General features: G+C 39.6%; 1 protein-coding gene across 1 annotated transcript in view; it reads left to right on the forward strand.

Moving 5' to 3' along the window:
• The first annotated feature begins 508 nt into the window (after positions 1-508).
• LOC139534252 (collagen alpha-1(XXV) chain-like) overlaps positions 509-26,163 on the forward strand; it is a 147,744-nt gene continuing 122,089 nt past the window's right edge. The window contains exons 1-6 of the mRNA XM_071333253.1: positions 509-529; positions 4,174-4,200; positions 13,804-13,863; positions 14,637-14,708; positions 15,802-15,918; positions 19,697-19,732. Of these exons, the coding sequence (XP_071189354.1) occupies positions 14,637-14,708; positions 15,802-15,918; positions 19,697-19,732 (225 nt within the window). The 5' untranslated portion in view covers positions 509-529; positions 4,174-4,200; positions 13,804-13,863. The remainder of the gene's footprint in view (positions 530-4,173; positions 4,201-13,803; positions 13,864-14,636; positions 14,709-15,801; positions 15,919-19,696; positions 19,733-26,163) is intronic.

Consider the following 26,163-nt stretch of genomic DNA (forward strand, 5'->3'; position numbering starts at 1 on the left):
TTAGATCTTACATCTGGAAGGTAAAATGTTGCTGACCGGTTGGTCAGTTAGTAAGCTGACACTGATTTAATACGAGTTCAACTGGCACATGTACTGTAAGTGGTGCTCAACGGAGGGAAATCTCGACATGCCAGTCCCTGCAACTAAACAGGTTAAAAAAACTGGATGACCTCATTAGGCCTACTAATGAGCATACGGACAGCATCATGCGTTAACATACCATGCATGATCTTTCACATTTTTGGTTGAATTCACATTGAATTCACGTCAGTTGACAACTCAAGCAAATTGGAATCAAAACTATAAATGATGTCTGTGCCCAGTAGGTAGTTTATCCCTACCACTTGCCAGAATGTGGTTGGATATTGCTGGATTTGTGCCCATTGGTAAACTTTATTTACATTCAGTTTGCAGCTTTGGCTGTAGATTTTTGTAGGGCTGTGTGGGTGTTAAGATGTCTATAAAGCTCTGCTTTCTTCAATTAATGTTTTCCCCCAAATAGGGTACTCCTGGTCCACAGGGTGAGAAGGTAAGTAAACAAATGTTTTTATGTTTTATTCATCATTCATTACTTTCCAAGGACTAACTTTCTTTGATTTCTCTGGCATTGGCATGGACATGATCCATAATTCCTTCGTATTTCCCACCCTCTCATACAGTATATTTTGGGGTCCAAAGCATTAACATATGACTTTACTTTATTCTCTAATTAAATGTGTCTATAAAGAATGTCATTTGCATTGTATTCTGCAGTTCCCCTTAAAAATTCGAAGTCTTACCGACCTCAAGTCTCAGTTCTGAATATTTGTCGTTCACACATCTACAGCACACTTCATTAATGACTTAACACCAGGACCCGAACTGAAGTGCTTAAATGCTTCGCTGAACATTCCTCCATAAAATGGCAGCTGAGCATGAGAAATAACCACACAGTCTCGTTATAAGTCTGCGGACTTGGGGACCAAAATGTACCCATGCGCCTTGCTTGGGAAGATTAAAACCATGAAAATGGCTGAGGCCCCTCGCTTCACACACAATGGACATAGGGCTGCTCTGTCTTGCTCAACTATCAGGCATTGCAATGCATCCATGTGGCTCTAATAGGGCGAAGAATGATTTCCTGAATCCATTTTTTTAGATAGATAACTGAAAGCTGTTGGTGTTCGCATTGGACCATTAACCGAAAGATTGCTGGTTTGAACCCCGGAGCTGACTAAGAGAAAAATCTGTCCATGTGCCCTTGAGCAAGGTACTTAACCTTAATTTCTCCTGTAAGTCACTCTGGATAAGAGTGTCTTGTAAATGTAAAATAGTTTATATTTTGGGTTCTGATGGGGTATGACAGAAGTAAGCTTGGGCTATAAAAAAATATTATATATATATGGCATATACACAGTATCCGTCAAAAGTTGACACACCTACTCATTCAAAGGTTTTTGTTAATTTTTACTATTTTCTACTTTCACGTAAGACACAGGTGCAGACAGTGTCGAAGTAACAAAAGTTTATTAATTCGAGGTCATCTGATCAGGTCATCTGATGCAGCACTCCATCACTCTCCTTCTTGGTCAAATAGCCCTTCCTCAGCCTGGACGTGTGTTGGCTCATTGTCTTGTTGAAAAGCAAATGATAGTCCCACTAATTGCAAACCAGATGGGATGTCGTATCGCTGCAGAATGCTGTAGTAGCCATTCTGGTTAAATGTGCGTTAAATTTTGTTAAGTGTGCCTTGAATAAATCACTGACAGTGTCACCAGTAAAGCACCCCGACATCATCACACCTCCTCCTCCATGCTTCACGGTGGGAACCACACATGCAGAGATCATCCGTTCACCTACTCTGCGTCTCACTAAGACACCCTTTTGGAACCAAAAATCTCAAATTTGGACTCATCAGACCAGAGGACAGATTTCCACTGGTCTAATGTCATTGCTTGTGTGCCATTGCTTGTGTTTCTTCGCCCAAGCAAGTCTCTTTTTCTTATTGGTATCCTTTAGTAGTGGTTTCTTTACAGAAATTCGACCATGAAGACCCGATTCACACAGTCTCTGAACAGTTGATGTTGAGATGTGTCTGATGTTTGAACTCTGTGAAGCATTTATTTGGGCTTTAATTTCTGAGGCCTGTTAACTTTGATGAACTTATCCTCTGCAGCAGAGATAACTTTGGGTCTTTCTTTCCTGTGGCAGTCCTCATGAGAGCCAGTTTCATCATTGCGATTGACGGTTTTTGCAACTGCACTTGAAGAAATTTTCAAAGTTCTTGAAATGTTCCAGATTGACTGACCTTCATGTACTAAAGTAATGATGGACTGTCATTTCTCTTTGCTTATTTGAGCTGTTCTTGACATAATATGGACTTGGTCTTTTACCATATAGGGCTATAAGGCACACCTGTTAATTGAAATGGATTCCAGGTGGCTACCTCTTGAAGCTGGTTGAGAGAATGCCAAGTGTGTGCAAAGCTGTCATATCGATATGTGTTATTTATTAGTTTTGATGTATTCACTATTATTCTACAATGTAGAAATGTGTAAAAAATAAAGAAAAACCCTTGAATGAGTTGGTGTGTCCAAACATTTGACTGGTATTGTGTATATTATTCCTTATTTTGCCAGCTGAGTTGACTGAGAATACATTCTCATTCTCACACCCTCTTAAGCTTTAGACCCACCCATCTCATTTCGCTCTCGGAGCACACACTTGACGCTCTGGCCAATGATTTAATTTACCTCTGGATAACATGAAAATAGCCTAACTAGCTCTGCTGGCAACAATTACATTATGGTTTTTTGCAAACGTTTACTGACACCGCCCATATTCAACGGGTGTTGTACACACGTCAAATAAAGTTAGCTAGTTAAGCAACAACGAACAAATTGCCAACAATGAACAAATTTCCAACAATGTCTAACATTAAGCTCTAACTAGAAAAGCAAACAGCTCTTGGGAAACGAATAACGAATCCACTAGGGAGCCAGCTAGCTAACAGTACACTTTAGCTTAAGACATATAGCTAATTAGGTAAACAATGAACCTAGCTAGTTAAACAATGTTTAGATCACACACGTCACGTAATGTTAGCTAACGTGCTAGCCAGCTAACGAAGATCTAAGTACAAGTACAAAATATTTAATAGAAGTTGACTGATCTTCCATTGAGCCAACTAGCAAATGGGAGTGGGAAAAGCAGTGGATTGACTGACCAGGGTCAATTAAACCACAATTTCTTTCAAATAAAAAGCCTGCCGCGCTAAAATGCTGATTGAAAGCATCACTTGTAAAAAAATTATCTGTAATGATTTCAAAGTTTAACACAGGAAGACTGCTTTAGGAAGGGAAGGAGAGGAATTTACATGCTTCAATGCATTTACGGTTTTCCAAAAATCTGTAAGTTATATTCTTCAATAAATAATCAGCGGATATATATCATTCATTAAAATGTCTCATAATTGATGTATCAATCTGAGATTGCTCCTTTCAAAATAGGCTATACCGACCTTTTGCCTCTGTGTGCTCTTGAGCCAAAAGGGGTCATCTAAACAGTAATATTGTAAAAAAATGTCCTAATTAGACAGAAAGTGGCATATTTTCCTACACCCATGAGCAAAATAGTAACCTTAAAGTAAGAATTTGGTCCATGATCCCCCTCCTGCACACACAGACACATAGACCACATATCCATACACACTTGAACCACAGTGTCAACTGAGCCTTTAATAGTTTCTTCCTCAGGGGAACTGTCTACAGACATGATGAACCAAAATACTATGAGCCAGGAGAGATCTCTTGGGTCTCCCCTCTCCCCTCATCAATCAGCATGCCTCACCAAACCTACCCAAATACACACAATGTCCTTCAACCCCTTCCACTCAAACATATTCACATCAGTCTGTGTTATTAGAAGTGATTTTACTTTCAACCACAATTAATATTTGAGGTTGACTGTATTATTTTTCCACATCAATATGTTTTGAATTAGGCTTCAACGATTTTCATTCTGTGTCTGTGTGTGTGTGTGTGTGTGTGTGTGTGTGTGTGTGTGTGTGTGTGTGTGTGTGTGTGTGTGTGTGTGTGTGTGTGTGTGTGTGTGTGTGTGTGTGTGTGTGTGTGTGTGTGTGTGTGTGTGTCTGGTTGATACTTGTATTTCAAGACAATTCTTTCTTTCTTCTAGGGGGATCAAGGTGACCAAGGACCGCGGGTATGTGGTTTGCTCCTTCTTGTCCTTTTCTGATTGGCTGTTGAATGATACTTTGTGTGACTGTATGTCTCCCTCACTGTAGGCAAACTGTAGGCAAAAGGTCTGAGATGCATGAGATTCCTGGGATGCAGGTCTTCTTGTTTTGCAAAAGACAATCGTTTTAAATCTTCATTAAAAAAATCTGAGATTGCTTGACCAAAGTGCAAAAATGTTTTGCAAAGCTTTTGGTGAAATCCCTTTGCAATAAGGCACGAAAGTAAAACTGCAAAAAATGTGGCAAAGAAATGAACTTCATGTCCTGAATACAAAGCGTTAGGCAGATTTTCTTTGCAAATATATTTCCATTTGACTGTTTTTCAAGTTGTTCATCAGGCATCCTAAATTGTAACTTCATCATAGGAATTATAAATACTTGGGTAAGACATCTGCAGAAGGCCTCACCATTATATCCCTCTCGATAGTTACCTTTGACTCACTTCAATACGCAACACATCAAGACCAATTTAATACTTTAATAAGTTTAATCTCAGCTGTTTGACATTTTGATGAAAGCATCAAACTTTAGCTTGGGTGCTTGACTGCCGTTGTAAGGAAAGCTCGGATCAACCCTACTACTCGGCCAGAGCATCCAGTGTCAATCGTGTAGTGTGCGCTCCGAACGCTCAGAGAGCGATACACTCTGAATTTACGAACAGACAATCTGACAACTCTCTGAATTTACGAACGACGCAGAGCACACTCTGATACACTGAAGGCAATTTATGAACGCACCCTTAGAGTTTATCTAATGTTCACTCATTTAGATTTTAACTCATCTCGCTCTTGCTGGCATTAGCTGTTGATCTTTTGTTTATGTGCATAACTGAGGGAAAGAGAGCCTACCTTTTCATGGTTGTTTGATCAATAGGACTGTAAAGTTCCCAAATCTAAGAGGACTCCCGTGGTATTGACACATTTGCAGAAATCGATTCAGGTGTATTTTGTGGCTTTCGGCGAAAGCGTTCTAACGATCTGAAGTCGCGCTGTTGCTTCTGCCTGTCAACACACAGCCCAGTTTAAAATGAATGATGGCACGCCCATATGGCTTATTTGCATAAAGCTCGACTCTGGTACAGGACGAGACGGATGTTTTTTATTAGGTTTTATTTACTGCAGTGTCTATTAATTGTCCAAACGCACAGCCGCTTTCCTACTCCTACTCTATTGATATAGAATTTTCACAAATGCCTTACTACACATCATTCCCAAACATTATAAGAATTTATGAAAATTTGAACATGACCAGAAATGTAAAACAATTAAATAAAAAAAGGTGTCATATTATTTCATGTTACTTAAACGCTGTCAATTCCACATAAACAACTATATGGGTAACGGAAAGAAAATGTGCAGTATCTACAATCAATATGTGTTTAACTCTCTTGTTATTTTTCTGTTTGATGGAAACAGTTTGAGACTTCTAAGTACATTCCAACTGTATTCAATAGTTTTGTGTAGTTATGTTTTCATGTTTTGTAGTAACCCTCAAAAAATGTTTTTGTCATAAATTAAATACTATTTCATCATGCAGAATGTTTATACTTGAAATATTAGATTTTGTGCAGTATCTATAATCTAAATGTGTTTACCTAACTTTCATGTTGTTTTTTTGTTTGACTTTGTATGGTCATTTATTTGACTGTCAAATCAGTGGTCATGGTTGATATGAGTAAAAAATTACTTCATAATGAAAATGATCACATATCTACCAGCACAGCAAACAAACTTTAGATACATTTTTCTCAGTTTCACTGTTTGTGTAGTTCAGCATTTCCCAAACCAAGGGGTGCACATTTAATTTTTTGCCATAACACTATTCTGCTGATTCAGATTATCAATATTTTGGGCGCAGTGGTCTAAGGCACTGCAGTGCTGGTTCGAATCCAGGCTCTGCAGTGCTGGTTCGAATCCAGGCTCTGTCGCAGCTGGCCGAGCGTTCCTTGCCCCAGGAGACCCAGCGCACAATTGGTCCAGCGTCGTCCGGGATAGGGGAGGGTTTGGCTGGCAGGGATGTCCTTGTCCCTTTGTGCTCTAGCGACTCCTGTGGCGGGCCATGTGCATGCATGCTGACACGGTTGTCAGGTGTACGGTGTTTCCTCCGACACATTGGTGTGGCTGGCTTCTGGGTTATGTGGGTATTGTGTCAAGAAACGGAGCCTTGAGGAACACCGAAATGTACAGTTGATTTGTCAGAGGACTAACCATCCACAGAGACAAAGTGATATCTTTCCGACAGACCAGGCCAGAACTTGTCCATGTAGACACATTTGGGTTTCCAATCTCGCCAAAAGAATGTGGAGAGATCAAAAGCTGCAACAGCTGCAGAGCCTTGGTCTGACGCCATTAAAAGGTAATTTACCACCACAAGTGCTATGATGTCTTCAGGAAGGCAGTGAGTTGCTGTGCATCAGCTTTTTAAAACATTTTTGAGAGGAATGGGAGATTCGATATAGGCCGATATATCTTTATATTTTCTGGCTTTTTCAAGAGAGGCTTTATTACTGCCACTTTTAGTGAGTTTGGTACACATCCGGTGGATAGAGAGTTGTTTATTATGTTCAACATAACTACTGAAAGAGCTGCTTCCTGTGCTTAGTTGGAATAGGGTCCAGTATGCAGCTTGAAGGTTTAGAGGCCATGATTATTTTCATCAATGTGTCAAGAGATATAGTACTAAAAAACTTGAGTGACTCCCTTGATCCTAGGTCCTGGCAGATTTGTGCAGACTCAGGACAACTGAGCTTTGGAGGAATACGCAGATTTAAAGAGGAGTCCGCAATTTGCTTTCTAATGATCATGATCTTTTCCTCAAAGAAGTTCATGAATTTATCACTGCTGAAGTGAAAGCCATCCTCTCTTGGGGAATGCTGCTTTTTAGTTAGCTTTGCGACAGTATCAAAAATACATTTAGGATTGTTCTTATTTTCCTCAATTAAGTTGGAAAAATAGGACGATCGATACTGCACGGTCTTTTCAAACTAGTCAGAAGACTTCCAGTTTGGTGTGGCGCAATTTCCGTTCCAAATTTCTGGAAGCTTGCTTCAGAGCTCGGGTATTTTCTGTATACCAGGGAGCTAGTTTCTTTTGACAAATGTTTTTTGTTTTTAGGGGTGCGACTGCATCTAGGGTATTGCACAAGGTTAAATTGAGTTCCTCAGGTGGTTAACTGATTTTTGTACTCTGACGTCCTTGGGTAGGCGGAGGGAGTCTGGAAGGGCATCAAGGAATCTTTGTGTTGTCTGAGAATTTATAGCACGACTTTTGATGCTCCTTGGTTGGGGTCTGAGGAGATTATTTGTTGCGATTGCAAACGTAATAAAATGGTGGTCCGATAGTCCAGGATTATGAGGAAAAACATTAAGATCCACAACATTTATTCCATGGGACAAAACTAGGTCCATAGTATGACTGTGGCAGTGAGTAGGTCCGGAGACATGTTGGACAAAACGCACTGTTTTTCGATGATGGCTCCGAAATCCTTTTGGAGTGGGTCTGTGGACTTTTCCATGTGAATATTAAAATTAGAATATTATCTGCAATGACTACAAGGTCCGATAGGAATTCAGGAAACTCAGTGAGGAACGCTGTATATGGCCCAGGAGGCCTGTAAACAGTAGCTATAAAAAGTGATTGAGTAGGCTGCATAGATTTCATGACTAGAAGCTCAAAAGACGAAAACGTCATTTTTTTTGTGTAAATTGAAATTTGCTATCGTAAATGTTAGCAACACCTCCGCCTTTGCGGGATGCACGGGGGATATGGTCACTAGTGTAACCAGGAGGTGAGGCCTCATTTAACACAGTAAATTCATCAGGCTTAAGCCATGTTTCAGTCAGGCCAATCACATCAAGATTATGATCAGTGATTAGTTCATTGACTATAACTGCCTTTGAAGTGAGGGATCTAACATTAAGTAGCACTATTTTGAGATGTGAGGTATCACGATCTCTCTCAATAATGGCATGCATGGAGGAAGTCTTTATCCTAGTGAGATTGCTAAGGCGAACGCCATGTTAAGTTCTGCCCAACCTAGGTCGAGGCACAGACACAGTCTCAATGGGGATAGCTGAGCTGACTACACTGACTATGCTAATGGCAGACTCCACTAAGCTGGCAGGTTGGCTAACAGCCTGCTGCCTGGCCTGCACCCTATTTCATTGTGGAGCTAGAGGAGTTAGAGCCCTGTCTATGTTGGTAGATAAGATGAGAGCACCCCTCCAGCTAGGATGGAGTCCGTCACTCCTCAGCAGGCCAGGCTTGGTCCTGTTTGTGGGTGAGTCCCAGAAAGAGGGCCAATTATCTACAAATTCTATCTTTTGGGAGGGGCAGAAAACAGTTTTCAACCAGCGATTGAGTTGTGAGACTCTGCTGTAGAGCTCATCACTCCCCCTAACTGGGAGGGGGCCAGAGACAATTACTTACTAACTGGGAGGGGGTCAGAGTCGCACACTCCATTAATGAAAGGCATGCCCCATTCCTATAAAGAAAGTCCACTTTCATTCTTAACTTCCAACTAACAATTTTCCACAGAGTATTCAGCTATGAGGTAATCAGGAAGGTGATGTACCATATTTCAAGTTCACTGCAAATCAATTTTAAGGATCTGTTTCCCTATGACAGTGTTGAAGTAGTAGATTAAAAAACATGAGCTGGCGCACACCCAGAAAAATGTGTTTGTGTGGAGGTGCTGACTAACTGCGAATAAACTATAAACTATCAAAATAAAGAAAGTCGCACACTCCATATATAAACTCCCAGTAATGTATTGGTTATTTACCAATGTTTTGGCATCACTGTGCCTTCTTCAGGGTAATGTCATGAATACTTGAACCAGGTTATGTAGACAAACAGTGCAATTAGTGCAACCAATGACAATAGTGAAGGGTGTGTCATAATGATTAAGTTAATTAGAATGAATTAGTGAAACTGTTAAAAAAAACTATAGTTTATGGCACATTAAATATTTTAGGCTATTGTTATCATATAGAAACATAATTTAATATTGTACATCGTATTTGCATCAACATACATTGTTTAATTCAATTTCACACATTTAACTGTTTCGTATTTCATTTCATATTTCTTACATGTAATCTTTTGGTTCAACCTTAATGTATAATGAGCATTATCAACAGGTGGAACATATTAGGTGTACGCTAATAAGCTGTAGAAAGAATATATCAATTTACAACTTGTTCATGAAAGAAAGAATTGTTCATAAGAAGGACCTGAGTTCAAAGTCAATATTCAGACCACTAGGGGTCAATCTTTTTAGATAGGATATCCAGTAAGCCTCCCTTTGTAGTAGTAGGCTCTCGATGTTACCTCCTCTCCTTGGTAGAGCAACATGCTCAATGCCTGTGTATTTGAGGGAGGAGATTAGATGGTTAGCTTCAACAAAGTGACCTGCTATTGGATAGTCAATGTTCTTACACCTGATTGAGCTGCCGTGTTCAGCTATGCGTTGTTTTAATTGTCTTTTCATTTGTCCTACGTAGGCTTTTCCACATGATCAGGTGATGAGATGGATTACTCCCTTGGTCTTGTATGAGATGATACCACTAACAGAGATTTTTCGAGCTGTATTTGGGTGTCTGAAGAAGGATGTTTTTAATAGTGCTATTGCACTGTGTGCATGAGCCACAGTTGTAGTTCCCATTTGGGATAGGTGTCAAGAGTATCTGAGTGGGCTCAGTGCGCATGTCCGATCTCACCCAGCTTGAAGTAGTAACATGACCTTTCCAGTAGATGGCAAGGTGTAGACCTATTCAGGGCACTATATTCCTGATTTTGTAATACCAATAGCTAAGATTTAATCTATTAAGATTGCCGCAATCCAATCAGAAAAGTTTACTAATATCAGGTGAAACGTAGCAGTCAGTCTGCCAGTAAAGAAATGGGGAAAGTAAAGATAATTACCCGCAGGGCAAGCAATACTCAATGTCACGATACGATAGTTTCATTAATACTTCTCTGGGATATGTGGGACGGTAGCGTCCCACCTAACCAACAGCCAGGGAAATTGCAGGGCGCCAAATTCAAAACAACAGAAATCTCATGATTAAAATTCCTCAAACATACAAGTATTAAACACAATTTTAAAGATAAACTTCTCGTTAATCCAGCCAAAGTGTCTGATTTCAAAAAGGATTTACGGCGAAAGCACACCTTCGCGATTATGTTAGCTCAGTACATAGCCACAGAAAAACACAGCCATTTTTCCAGCCAAAGAAAGGAGTAACAAAAAGCAGAAATAGAGTTAAGATTAATCACTAACCTTTGATGATCTTCATCAGCTGACACTCATAGGACTTCATGTTATACAATACATGTATGTTTTGTTCGGTAAAGTTCATATTTATATCCAAAAATCAGAGTTTAGGCGGGACGCTACTGTGTCACTTGGCCAAAAGCCAGAGAAAATGCAGCGCACCAAATTCAAATAAAATACTGTCGTGTCTTTGCTATCGTTAAATTGAAGACTTATAGTTTTTATCATAGATTCCTATAATTAGGGATTACGCGATCACTTGAGTAATAACGTAATTAATTAACTATGAATTCGAGGGCACCAGGGAAAGTTATTAGATTACAAAGTTATAATTTCCCAATATAACCTTTCAGATATTTTCATATCTGATCAATGGTCTTCTAATTAATGATTTATTTACTCTACCTTACGTCAGTCTCATTCCAAACGTCGTAAATCGTTGATCTGCACGAACCCAGTCTTCACTATGAGTCATCCATACATCAATTGTCTTAAATCATTTATTTATTACTAACTAATTATTTCACAGAAATGCATAAACAAACAAACAAACTTAAAATAGTTACATGAAATGATAGGAGAAAATATGCCCTAGTGGGCTAAACCGGCATGGCGGCGTTAGACAAAGGGAAAGTTGCGTTCGACTAAGAATTCACTACAGAGTCCATAATTATAACAATTGACATGCTAATCCTTTACACATGAACGCTCACTCATTCGGGAACAATTGCAATCAATATATATATAGTTACGTTCAGTGTGTGTGTCGCCTTGGTCGTTGGAGAGAAGTTCGTTTTGGTTGGAGTGAAGTTCTGTCTCGGTTGTGGATTGTTCAGAGTGTCATTCGTTATAGAATGGATGTTTCGGCGGTTGTCTTTCTTCGCGTTCAATGATACCGAATTCCTAGCTGCAGACTAGTAATTAATATCAAAGACTTGTTCTTATTCTGTCGGTATCGATAGTCTAAGAGTTTAACCACGTGGGATGGTTAAAAGATTCAGCAGTCTGGTCTCAAACCTTGGCCCTCTCGTTATCGAGGTAAGCTGGTCTGCAACCTTTGTCCTCTCGTGATTGAGAGAAACATGGTCTGGGGTAATTTCTTAAGAGTTGGCTTTTATTCAGATAGCAGAGAGGGGTGGTCCCATGGTCTCTGACCCAACTGGGTCAGGGGCGGTCCTTGGATTTAGTTCAAATACAACAGGGAGTTGTATTTTCCATCATTAAACAGTTCAAAATCATATTACACAATTATACAAACAGTATCATACTCACTCATTCATTTTATACAACAAACAGGTGTAAACCTCATATCTGAGGTTATTATATAAACAGCGGTATGGTAATGTGGCCAACCCGTCTCTCCTGAGTTTCCCACATGGGGACAAATGGACCGGTTCATAGCTGGACTCTTCCACCGATCTTTATACTTTTGCAGGAATATGAAATATGTTCGTACCTCAAGTTCTGTGAGGTGGAAGAGAATTCCTTTGTCCTGAAAGTTTACCCTCTGTCTTAATACTGTTTGTGGTGGGGAGATTCTCAGGAATTTACGACATCTCTCTGTGATCACCGCATGGGTTGTGGTGGAAAGGGAGAGGCAGGGAGAGGGGGATGGGGTTTGCAGTACCCAAGCAGGCAACATCATGACAATACTATAAAAATCAAACTTTCATTAAATCACACATGAAAGATACCAAATTCAAGCTACACATGTTGTGAATCCAGCCAACATGTCTGATTTCAAATAGGCTTTTCGGCGAAAGCAAACCAAACAATTATGTTAGGTCAGTACATAGCCAAAGAAAAACACAGCCATTTTCCCAGCCAAAGATAGGAGTCACAAAAAGCAGAAATAGAGATACAATTAATCACTAACCTTTGATGATCTTCATCAGATGACACTCATAGGACATCATGTTACACAATACATGTATTTTTTGTTCGACAATGTGCATATTTATATCCAAAAATCTTAGTTTACATTGGCGCCATGTTCAGAAATGCCTCCAAAATATCCGGAGAAATTGCAGAGCCACTTCAAATAACAGAAATACTCATCATACACTTTGATGAAAGATACATGTTTTACATATAATTAAAGATACACTTGTTCTTATTTCAACTGCTATGTCAGATTTTAAAAAAACTTTACGGAAAAAGCACACCATGCAATAATCTGAGACGGCGCTCAAATATAAATAACATTTCTCCGCCATGTTGGAGTCAACAGAAATACGAAATTACATCATAAATATTCCCTTACCTTTGATTATCTTCATCAGAATGCCTTCCCAGGAATCCTAGTACGACAATAAATTGTTGTTTTGTTCGATAATGTCAATTATTTATGTTCAAATAGCTACTTTTGCTAGCGCGTTTAGTACACATATCCAAACGCTCGTGCAAGTGACGCATAGCGTCAGATGAAAACTTCAAAAAGTTATATAACAGGTCGAATAAACTGGTCAAACTAAGTAGATAATCAATCTTCAGGATGTTGTTATCATATATATCCAATAACGTTCCAACCGGAGCATACCTTCGTGTCTGTAAAAGTTATGGAACACAAGGCGATATCATGAGGAATGCGCATGACCAGGAACTGGCAATCTGCCAGACCACTGACTGAAACACCTCCCATCCGGTCCCACATCACAGTATAAACTTCATTCAACGTTCTACCGACTGTTGACATCTAGTGGAAGGCGTAGGAAGTGCAAACAAATCCATATCTTCTTGGGATTTGAATAGGCGATGAGTAGAAAAAACACCAGCCTCAGAATTTCCATATGAGTTCTGTTATGCTCACAGACATAATTCAAACAGTTTTAGAAACTTCAGAGTATGTTCTATCCAATAGTAATATATATATATATATATATATATATGCATATATTAGCATCTGGGACAGAGTAGGAGGCAGTTCAATTTGGGCACGCTATTCATCCAAAGTGAAAATGCTGCCCCCTATTCCTAAAAAGTTAATCGGTTACATTTTAATTCTATGATATGGTAAATCAATAAATGTATGGTAAAATAAAAAAAGGTATGATATGGTACAACAACAAATATTTGGTTCGAAAAAAGACCTGGAATATTCTAATCAGGAAATAAGTTCATTGACAAATCCTTTTGGGTTGCAATAAAAGCCAGTAGCTTTTTTATTGCTTGAAGTCGATGAAATGTGGAAAGGTATCTTGACTACTCCGCTGTAATGGATGTTTTGATTGTGTTGTGTCTGGAGTTCTCTATGTTGTTTGTGTTGTGCCATCTTGTGCTGTCTGTCCTTTTAGGGATTGTCTGGTCTCCCTACACTGGCTGCTTTGCAGAGCAATCAGATCCTGACTGTCAAGGTTTGTTGGTGTGGTCTAGTTGCTCAGTCTGACCCCTGGACGGCACACACTGAAGATGAATGCATCACTGTTAGGTCCTTACTGCTGGCCCCGATCACAGACCAGGGCCAGACACAGTAGTATTTAATTAATTAGGGCAATTAATTATCATCGTCCCCTCAGTGCCACCAACAGTATTTTACCCATGGGGTTTCCTTTCTATGCAAGATGCCAGTGCCCCATTGAAAGCTAAATGTAGCTAAATGTAGTAACATTTTGCAGTATGATTTCTATATTTCAATCACACAATTCAACTCCAACATACAGTATTTATCTTTCCAGTAATAGATGATTCTCGATAATACCAATGGACACCGCCAGATATACATGCCCACTTTAAAAAACACTTCAGAAGGTCAACCATGCAGCTCTCCATATGTGCAACTCCAGGGGTCTGACTTTGCACTAAGCACTACTTTGATGATGACAGCACCTCCACAGAGGAGGTATCCCCATTTTTCCTGGGTCTGCGAGCCCAGTGTGGCATCCCAGCACCCCTGAGGTGGTAATTATGGGCTCTGGCTCCAAAATAAAGTCCAGATTTCCAAAGCCACTGTGGTGGAAAAGTGTGGATTTCTCCCCATCCGTGGAGGTGCTGCGATGGGTATCGTGACGTAACGTCTAATCAAATCTAATTTTTGCCCTTTGCCTCCTTCCTCCTCTTCTTCTGGGACCTCATCCTCCTCCAACCTCTCTCACATCTGACCTTCGACCTCACACACCTGCTCGCTCAGATGGTCTTCCCTAAGATCAATCATGGCTTTCTTTCTGCTGACCAGCAGCTCATAAAGCGGCGGCTTATTAAGGTAGTGGCTGTCCTCGCTCGTCTTTCTCTTTCCTTCGAATGGGCCTCTCACCTGACAACTTCTCCCTTTTCATACCTACGTTTGCATGCCAGACAGCTTTCAGACAGACCTACATTATCAGAAGAAGTCTGCTGCCCATTCTGTTATTTTAGAGGAAGGTCTAGAAGCACACTGTACATTTAGTTTAGAGGTGGAATGAATGATCTTCTTACATTGTCAATTGTAACTGAAGAATAAATTTGCAGAATGTTTCATATTCCTCTTAATCAAAATATGACACTTACTATTGGTGTTCGTCAATGCTTAGTGTAGAGTCGAATTTGTCTAAATTATTAACAGTCATTACTGGTCATTAAAGGCCCAGTGCAGTCAAAAATGTAATTTCCTGTGTTTTATATATTTTATTTTTTATTCCAACCACTATGAGGTTGGAATAATACTGTGAAATTGTGAAAATTATGATAATGCACTTTTAGTTTAAGAGCTGTTTGAAAAGACGTTTCAGCCTGTTTTGGTGGAATGGAGTTTGGGCATGCCAAGTGACATCATCAGGCGCTAAATTAGTTAATAGACCATCAAGAAAGACAGTTCCAAACCTCTCTGCCAATAAAAGCTAGTTTTCCCCTCCCCACTCAAACCACTCCCAGACAGTCCTAGCAAAATTGTTGCTTGAGAAATTGCTCTTTGCTAAGAAGCTACTTTGTTTATTTTTGATTTTTTTAATTTAAAACAATCACAATAAGGTACTTCATTGTTACCCAGAAATGATTTGATATTGAGATAAAAATGGCTGCATTGGACCTTTTTTAAGCATAATTAAAATGGAAAATTCAAAATTGGGAACACTTCAAATATAAACTATTTTACACAACATATCAGATATAAACCAGTTAGATATTGTTAGTAAATAACGTCATGTCTAAAATCCTACTCCAGTGTTATTGACTTAACATGTTCCCTATGGAGGTTTTCCATGCCAAACCGATGACTAATTTCACTATTATTTCTAATGGTTGTTCTACTGATGCCTTATTTATCTAAAAGGCTGAAGCCATTTTAATGTAATGATCTGACTTCTTCCATTGCTCTACAGGGAGATCAGGGTTCAGCAGGTCCACCAGGACCTCCTGGGCCCCCAGGTTCCCCTGGCCCCAGAGGGCCACCAGGGGACACAGGCAAGGATGGGCCCCGGGGAGTGACAGGTCTGCCGGTGAGTACAGTATTACTCTGTTTGTATGGGTACAGTACAGTCCATCTCTGTCCTTGGCCTGGGAAATGGCACAAAGGGGAACCCCCTTTAATGAATGCAACACAAACGACACTGCTTCCGATCGCCCTTATACTGAAGCTATTCAGAAAACACCCTGTTTCCATGTATCTGCCTCACTATACAGATGTTTATTCCATTGCTTTCCATTTAACATAACTTCTTCCATGTGTTCATGCCTGTCAATGGCATTGTGCTAATTTATGTGCATTCTGCCTGTGAAGAAAAATAGAAAGCCTGTCAATTATGTACTGTCATAAAACCTTCACAGGGTACCAACTGATCTGTTCTTTTGGCACAACAGCGGGAGTGCAAACTATTAAGTGTTTTTTATCTGTTTTGCTCCAAGTTCAATCATTATTGTTTGCAACCCTTCCAGTTGCTAATTTCAGAAATTGAAGCGGGGTTGTTATGCTTGTTCTATTTTTCCAACAGATTCTTCTTGCTGCAGCTCTCACTTGCAATTTAAATCACTGCTTGTATGAATCACTCAGGGAGGGTGTCAGACGTTGTCTTAAGAATTTGAGACACAAAGTGAAAACACAACAATACAACAATTCCTCTGGTTGGCTTAAGCAGGGTAGTTTGGAAATGTGCAAATTACTTTGGAAAGCCTGTCATACTCAGACAACTGCTGTAACATATCGGGCTGTATTTTAACAAACCTTACCGAAACGTAAATCTTAGCGCACGCACATGTCGCTGTTGGATTGTGGGTGTGTCAGAAATATTAAGACATTCAATAGGTTACATCTGTTGGTACAAACTTTGATTGAGAAATGATGACCTCATTTAAAACATAAATGTTGCTCTCCCTCACTTAAAAATATTGCACTACACCACTGGAATTGATAGAAAGTTGGCGCACAGTGATTTGTTTGAAAATCAGATGAAAATGTCATGACTGGTTGTAAAACATTTTTACAGTTACATTTGGGGTGGCAGGTACCTTAGTGGTTAGAGCGTTGGGCCAGTAACCAAAAGGTTGCAGGATCGAATCCCCGAGCTGACAAGGTAAAAATCTGTCATTCTTCCCCTGAACAAGGCAGTTGTTAGGCTGTCATTGTAAATAAGAATGTGTTCTTAACTGACTTGCCTTGTTAAATGTAAAAAATAATGTCTTTAATTTAACACCCATAAAAAAAATTGTCTGTCCTGTGAAAAAAACATGCCCCCCTATGGAAATCAAATGCAAATCCACCTGTTTCTTCCTTGTCCTGGCCCTGCCTGCAATAAAGAGGCAGGCATTCTAGCAATTAATATATTGTAGATGTGAAAAGGGCTTGACCACTCACTGGCCAATAAAAACGTGCTCCGAAGAGTTTTATGTGGTTGCTTCAAGTTGTGTAATTACTATCCATTGAAGACATTTCAAGACATTGCATATCCGAGCCATCGACATTGCCTATCAAACGTTATAATAAGATTATACCTTTGCTGTTGATGTGGCATGTATGGTGACTTTGCCACATAAAGAACTATAAAGGTAAAAAGAAAACTATGGAGAGTGATCGGAATTCCCACGATTTTACATTTGGGTACAACAGAGATCCATTATTTTTTTTATAAAAAGATACATGAAAATCAATAAGCACTCTTTTTAACAACTTGATGTTTCTTAACAGGCTTCCTTCAGTCACTGACATATTTAATTAAATGGGCATAGCACATAATGAGTCCAAATCTTTCACAAGAGCTGGACAAAAAATCTAAAGTAAAAAGGGGGATGTCTGTTGACTGTTTTGCAGCTCCCGAAGGTGATATTTTAATAAAACATTGGTGATAGGCTACTGATTAGGCTACTGTGTGGTTCGGGCTGGCAAAATCGATGCCATTAACCAACTGCCTTACCGCTAAGACCAGCTTTTGGTTGGTCTTAAATATCCCCAGCTGCACTGTCTGAAATTGCCACTTTGGCACACGTTTTTAAGGACACACCTCAAATATTTGCACCCCTACCATCTCAGCGCAAGCAAGCTGATGTTAGACAGGTAAATTACTAACCCTGGCGCAAAGGTTGGAAAATATCAGAGCCCTGAAATTCCAACAAGTGTGTGTTTTGACACTCGTGCAGCCTTACCAGCCTCAAATCATATTGTGCCTCTTCAGATTCTAATATTGGATGACTTTGAAGGCTATTGATTAATTAAGTTATTGAGCAGAGATGAAAGATACGTGTGGAGCTGCATGATAACTTACTCCATAGAAGTGTACCAGTAGTCCAGTAGATAAGCTCCAAAATTGTTCTCTTTGGTATAAAAGCATGAAAATTGGCACGCAGAACAAAACCTCATATAGTGCAATTTCAGACGGTTCTTGCGTTGGACTGTAGTGCCCCCTTATAGGCCAATGGGGAAAATGCATTTACCTGCATGTACGTTTTGGGTCATGAAATCCCCTGTGTTGGGTCTACATGTTCCCAAAATAGCTTCACATGTTTGTGTTTAGGGGAACACATTTAAGGGGAACACATTTGAAATGTTTGGGGAACACACTTAAGCAACAATGAAAACTACAGGCATCAGATTGTTAAACAGCCACCACTAGCACAGAGAGGTGGCTGCCTACCTACAGACTTGATATCATTGGCCACTTTAATAAATGGAACACTAGTCACTTTAGTAATGCCACTTTAAGAATGTTTACATATCTCGCATTACTCACCTCATATGTATGTACTGTATACTGTATCCTTCACTATCTATTCTTTACTATCTATTGCATCTTAGCTGCTCTGCCACTGCTCTGCCACTGCTCATCCATATATTTTATACTTATATATTCTCATCCCATTCCTTTACTAGATTGTGTGTGTTAGGTTTTGTGGTGGAATTGGTTAGATATTAGGTTTTGTTGTGGAATTGTTAGATTTTACCTGTTAGATACTGATAGAAGCATAAGCATCTAGAAGCATAAGCATTTCGCTACCCTCGCAATAACATCTGCTAACCATGTGTATGTGACCAATAAAATGTGATTTGATATATGGCCTTACTCTCTAAAAAGTGTACCCTGAAGTCTCCTGATTACAATTATATATAATATGATATTATATACTGTGTCGCTTTTAAGAAATGTGCCAGGAAATCTGTCCTGTAGCTACAAATCACTATGGATAACATGTCATAATATTGCATTATGTCCAGCAGGGAGATTGGTGACTCATTTGAACTAAATGCCTTTATGATGAGACCACAACACTTTTACAAAAAGACAGGATATGTCTAAATAAAGATGTTTAGCTTCAGTGTCATTGCAGGTTCATCCTTTTACGCTCTAGGGCACCAGTTTTCCAAATTGGTCACCAGCTCCATAGAGCAAAATTGAACAGGTGTCACATGGCCATATCTACATAAAAAAATTGGTTCATGCAGCCCAGAACACCACCAATACAGAACTGTTAATTTGAACCAATTGCTATTCAAAGTAGAGTCTGCTAGATGCAAGAGGAGGGATGGACACCTAATTAGAATGTGGATTGCTGCATTTTATCCAGAATCTGTGTCGTTGATAAACTGCTGAATTTTCCTCAATATTGAATATTAACACCCATCTACATAACACAAAATTCCAATCCAAATGTTCATAACAAACATTTTTTTATTTGAAATGTTAATAATTTTATGTTCCAATCCAATAATTTACAACCAGCTAGGATTTCAAGCCTTCAAAGTAGCCTTTAATCTGCATTTTACTAATTAGGTATTTTATATTTGTACAGGGAGAACCTGGGACAACAGGAGACCTAGGACTGATGGTAAGTAGGTCATTATGTTATGAAATACACATTTTCCAATGCTGATTTACCCAATAACTCAATACCTTGTGCTGTGGTAATTTAGCGTTTTCGCCAATTTTTTGAACTGATTCTGTGAAATGAATCCAGAGATGGAAAAATGATTGGGAGAACTGCCATAGCTTTTTTTGTGCTTAAATTGTTAAAGGATATTGTTGAGATTATATTTAGCTGTCTGTTTCCACAATAATAATATAAAATATTGCCATGTTGAGGATCAACAGTACTTGATTGAGGAGCTGTGTACTTCAGGAAATTATACTAAGACCACATATTGCCCCTTTAAAAGTGTGCCTTGTTTGCCAGTTAGATTAATATGTGACCGACTGTCTTGATTCGGTTTTATGGAGCAAAATTTGAAATTGTGTTTTTTACGGTATATCGTACACTGCATTTGAGGATTAATGGGAAAGTAATTTTGCTAAAGTTGATAAACTTGTATCCTCACTTTTGAGAAAATAGCCTTTGAATCTTTGCTACCTACTAGAGAGCTCCTCTTTGTCTACACCCATTCAGCATCGTTCACACCCTCTTAAGCTTTAGCCCCTCTCTTTAAGGATTCACATGGTTTATACTACGGGCGTGTTCGTAAATTTGATCTGGAGTGCCATAGTGTTTTCTGTGCATTCATCAACTCAGAGCATTGTCAGATTGTCCGTTCGTAAATCCAGTGTTTTGTTGTCGAAGCGTTCAGAGTGCATGCTGGACACTCAGGCCGAGGAGTAGGGTTTACTGACACCAGCCTTATTCAACGGGTGTTGAGCATTCGTAAATGTGTCAGTATTTACCAGCTACGTCTATTGACAGTTGTCGCAATGACATCATGAACATTCTATTGAAATGGTTACTTGCATAGTGAAGTCTTTTGTTTAGACATGTAGCTAGCTAGCTAAACAATGAACCATAATCCCAACTCATGTTACTACCCTGCATGAATCTGCAGGTAGCTAACCAACCAGGTTCAATGTTAGCTAGCTAACATTAGGCAATAACTAGCAATACAAATGGCTCTGAAATACAAATAATATTACTACACAGATCATAGATGTAGCGTTAGCGTTAGCTAGCAAGCCAGCCAGCTAACGTTAGCTAGCTAGCTAATAGTACACTTTAACTCAATTAAAACTTGTAATATCTGAACATGTAGCTAGCTAGACTATCTTACCCATATACAAGGTTGGACGCTTCTCCCTCTCTGTCACGTATGCCATGGTTGCCCTTAGTTTGAAGATGTAATCCAGAGACAGGTGTTTTATACAATAGCCTTCTGTGTTCTCTTTTCAACTCCGTCTGCATATTTGCAATCAAATGGCAATCAAATCCGCTTAGCTATCATACTCTAATTCCACTGATTTCAAAACTCAGTCATCCAGAAAGCAGAGAGCAACACTTACGCAGTTCTGCTATGTGATATCTTTCAAAAAAGCTATGTTAGAAAGGATTACATACACATACTGACCAGCTCATGTTATAGACAGAAGCGATCTACATGGCAGATCAATCCGAACTCATCTCTCAGCATGTCCAGCCCACTCATTATCTCAGCCAATCATGGCTAGTGGTAAGGTTGCAGGCTTTTTCCGTGGCTAAACCAACTGGGCTCATTATTATAATTTTTTAATTCGTATTTACAGATGGCATACAAGTTTGTAATTAAGGCACATGAAAGTTCACATGTACACATGTACTGTAGAAGGCATTTCTGCCAAAAAGCGCATTTTTCTAAAAAACAAAAAGTTTACATTAAAATGGCTCTCATGTGAAGTAGTGACACGCGACATGCGCCTAGTTTCCACAAACGAGTCACATATCTACTTTTAACAATGAAAATGTTCATCATTTGGTAATACCTCTTCCTTTAAAGTAGTGTGAGATGAGCATACACATCCCAATGGTCATAAAATGATATGGAGCCACTACCAAAACACAATGGGGGAGCGTTCTGCAGGCTGTCAGTCTTGTGAGTTTCAGCCTCAGACATTTGACTTCTGTTTCCCCGGTCACTTCCTTGGTTCTCCCCTGTGGATATAAAAATCACAAACCAAGAGAAACTCAAGTAGGGTAGTATACAGAGATGTATTTGAAGCAATAAATCATGTTTTGGGTAACTGCATTTCTGGAAGGACAATGGGAGCCATGACACTGTTTATGCATCTCTAAGACAGCCTCCAGGAGTCAGTGCCCACTTGACACAGCTCAGCATTTTGATGTACAGTTGAAGTCGAACGTTTTTCCTCATGACAGAGCTGGTGTAACTGAGTAAGGTTTGTAGGCCTCCTTGCTCGCACACACTTTTCAGTTCTGCCCACACATTTTCTATGGGATTGAGGTCAGGGCTTTGTGATGGCCACTCCAGTACCTTGACTTTGTTGTCCTCAAGCCATTTTGACACAATTTTGGAAGTATGCTTGTGGTCATTGTCCATTTAGAAGATCCATTTGCGACCAAGCTTTAACTTCCTGACTGATGTCTTGAGATGTTGCTTCAATATATCCACATAATTTTCATCCCTCATGATGTCGTCTATTTTGTGAAGTGCACCAGTCCCTCCTACAGCAAAGCACTCCTACAAGATGATGCTGCCACCCCCGTGCTTCATGGTTGGGATGGTGTTCTTCGGCTTGCAAGCATCCCCCTTTTTCCTCCAAACTTAACGATGGTCATTATGGCCAAACAATTCTATTTTTGTTTCATCAGACCAGAGGACATTTCTCCAAAAAGTATGATCTTTGTCCCCATGTGCAGTTGCAAACTGTAGTCTGCAGTTTTGCGGATTTGGAGCAGTGGCTTCTTTCTTACTGAGCGGCCTTTCAGGTTATATCGATATAGGACTCGTTTTACTTTGGATATAGATGCTTTTGTCCCTGTTTCCTCCAGCGTCTTCACAAGGTCCTGTGCTGTGGTTCTGGGATTGATTTGCACTTTTCGCACCAAAGTACGTTCATCTCTAGGAGACAGAACGCATCTCCTTCCTGAGCGGTATGACGGCTGCGTGGTCCCATGGTGTTTATACTTGCGTACTATTATTTGTTCAGATGAACGTGGTACCTTCAGGTGTTTGGAAATTGCTCCCAAGGATGAACCAGACTTGTGAAGGTCTAAAAAAAAATGCTGAGGTCTTGGCTGATCTCTTTCCCATGATGTCAAGCAAAGATCAAATAAAATAAAAGTTTATTTGTCACGTGCACCGAATACAACAGGTGTAGACCTTACAGTGAAATGCTTACTTACAGGCTCTAACCAATAGTGCAAAAAAGGTATTAGGTGAACAATAGGCACGTAAAGAAATAAAAACAACAGTAAAAAGACAGGATATATACAGTAGCGAGGCTATAAAAGTAGCGAGGCTACATACAGACACCGGTTAGTCAGGCTGATTGAGGTAGTATGTACATGTAGATATGGTTAAAGTGACTATGCATATATGATGAACAGAGAGTAGGAGTAGCGTAAAAGAGGGGTTGGCGGGTGGGGGGTGGTGGGACACAATGCAGATAGCCCGGTTAGCCAATGTGCGGGATTTACATCAATGTATAGTTAAAGTGACTATGCATATATGAGAAACAGAGAGTAACAGCAGCGTAAAAAGAGGGGTTGGAGGGGCTCACAATGCAAGTAGTCCGGGTAGCCACCTGTTCTTATGGCTTGGGGGTAAAAACTGTTGAGAAAAGTTTTTGTCCTAGACTTGGCACTCAGGTATCGCTTGCATTGCAGTAGTAGAGAGAACAGTCTATGACTGGGGTGGCTGGGGTCTTTGACAATTTTTAGGGCCTTCCTCTGACACCGCCTGGTGTAGAGGTCCTGGATGGCAGGCAGCTTAGCCCCAGATGTAGTGGGCCGTACGCACTACTCTTTGTAGTGCCTTGCGGTCAGAGGCCGAGCAATTGCCGTACCGGGCAGTGATGCAACCAGTCAGGATGCTCTCGATGTTGCAGCTGTAGAACCTTTTGAGGATCTCAGGACCCATGCCAAATCTTTTTAGTTTCCTGAGGGGGAATAGGCTTTGTCGTGCCCTCTTCACGACTGTCTTGGTGTGTTTGGACCATTCTAGTTTGTTGTTGATGTGGACACCAAGGAACTTGAAGCTCTCAACCTGCTCCACTGAGTTTGAAGTTAGGCCATGAAATACATCCACAGGTACACCTCCAATTGACTCAAATTATGTCAATTAGCCTATCAGAAGCTTCTAAAGCCATTACATAATTTTCTGGAATTTTCCAAACTGTTTAAAGTCACAGTCAACTTAGTGTATGTAAACTTCTGACCCACTGGAATTGTGAAACAGTGAATTTTAAGTGAAATAATCTGTCTGTAAACAATTGTTGGAGAAATTACTTGTGTCATGCACAAAGTAGATGTCGTACCGACTTGCCAAAACTATGGTTTGTTAACAAGAAATGTGTGGAGTGGTTGAAAAATGAGTTTTAATGACTTCAACCTAAGTGTATGTAAACTTCCAACTTCAACTGTAGATGCTATTCTTAAAGAGGTTAAAGTGAATTCCAAAGTTTTCCAAAGCCTTCCAGGACATCTGGTATTGGTTTGGAGGATTAAGCTTCAATGGAGTAGAAAGGATGGGAAAAAGGAAATATTTTCAGGATTCAATTTGAAATCATCAGTGCCATGAGGTCTCGCTGAGGAAAATTAGAGGTCTTCTGCTTTCCAAAGGTGGTTTGCAGCCATGCACACAGTTTTCATCCGTCGTTTGAATGTTTCGAAAGGCTAAATATGGAACATCAGTGAGATATTGTACATGGTATTCCGTGTGCATTGTGCAATGGAAACAGTCTCCCCACTGTTTCATGGAGTTGTTGTCCATTTTGAGGGGAATTACTGTATTTCCTCCATCTTATCATTCAAAGGTTAGCACAGCATAGTACTAGACACTCACATGCGACATTTAATGAAATGAAATGCATTGCAGCCATGTGGGGTCATACCCTTTTGTAATGAGGAGATACAGTACTTTAAAATGTTGGTATCCTTGATATTAAGTTTCCTTTAATCTCCCAGCCAAACATAAGGAGAAAAGATGTGTCAGTAAATAACAAAAGACACGCTTGAAGGACCTGAAATCGAGTGAAATCAGATGTTTGGTAAAAATAGCTTTTCCCTTAAAAAATATCTCTGGTGGTTTGTTGAATAAGCTCATTAGCATTTTGACCTTGAAAATACACCTTTTAAATGCAATTTCCCTGATGTTTGCAGAGGTTGCATTAACTGTACACTCTATATTGGTTCAAGTGTACTGCCTGAATTCAAAATGGATTAAATCCGTTGACAACGTGAAAAAAACATGTTTTTCGAAAATGTTTCAAATTTATTGAAAATGAAATACAGACATATCTAATTTACATAAGGATTCACACCTGAGTCAATACTTTGTATAAGCACCTTTGGCAGCGATTAAATCTGTGAGACTTTCTGGGTAAGACTCTTAATTAAGAGCTTTCCACACCTGGATTGTGCAACATTTGCCCATTATTCTTTAAAAAATTATACTCCAAGCTCTGTCAAATTGTTGTTGCATAGATTTTCAAGTAGATTTAAGTCAAAACTGTAACTCCGCCACTCAGTAACATTCACTGTTTTCTTGGTAAGGAACTCCAGTGTAGATCTGGCCTTGTGTTTTAGGTTTTTGTCCTGCTGAAAAGTGAATTGTGACTCGATTCAGGAAACTATGCATATGTTGTAAGTCACGACTTCACAGTAGAGCCATTTGAACGTAAATAATTATTTATCAAAATGCGTTTTTTGGCAGAAATGCCTTCTCAAACATGTGAACTTTCATGTGTCTTAATATCACACTTGTATGCCATCTGTAAATACGAATACAATTGTAAATTACGAGCCTAGTTAGTGGGAAGGTTGCAACTTTGTCCGTGGCTAAACCAACTGGGCTCATAATTATGTATATTTTTTATTCGTATTTACAGATGGCAAACACATTTGTAATTAAGGCACATGAAAGTTCACATGTTCCAGAAGGCATTTCTGACAAAAAGCGCATTTTGATAAAAAACAAAAAGTTTAAGTTAAATTGGCTCTTCTGTGAAATAGTGACGCGCGACATATGCCTAGTTTCCTCAAACGGGTCACATATGTACTTTTAACAATGAAAATGTTCATCATTTGTTCATCATTTGGTAATCACTTCCTGGCCACAGTTTCCCAGGGCCCCTTTGAGAGCTGTACTCTGACAAAGCTTTTCAACTTCTTCTACAGTTGTAGAGTGTGGAAATAAAGCCAGTCCACTGGCAATGGAATCAGTTATTTCCCAGTCATGAATTAATGCATGAAACAATCACTGCATTCAGTAAGTGGGTTGTTCAAACGGACCTCTTCTGAATGGTTAGTTCATGTTGTGTATTTGTGTATTGGGTTGCATAGTT

This window comes from Salvelinus alpinus, chromosome 11, assembly GCF_045679555.1.
Source record: "Salvelinus alpinus chromosome 11, SLU_Salpinus.1, whole genome shotgun sequence".
Lineage (NCBI taxonomy): Eukaryota > Metazoa > Chordata > Actinopteri > Salmoniformes > Salmonidae > Salvelinus > Salvelinus alpinus.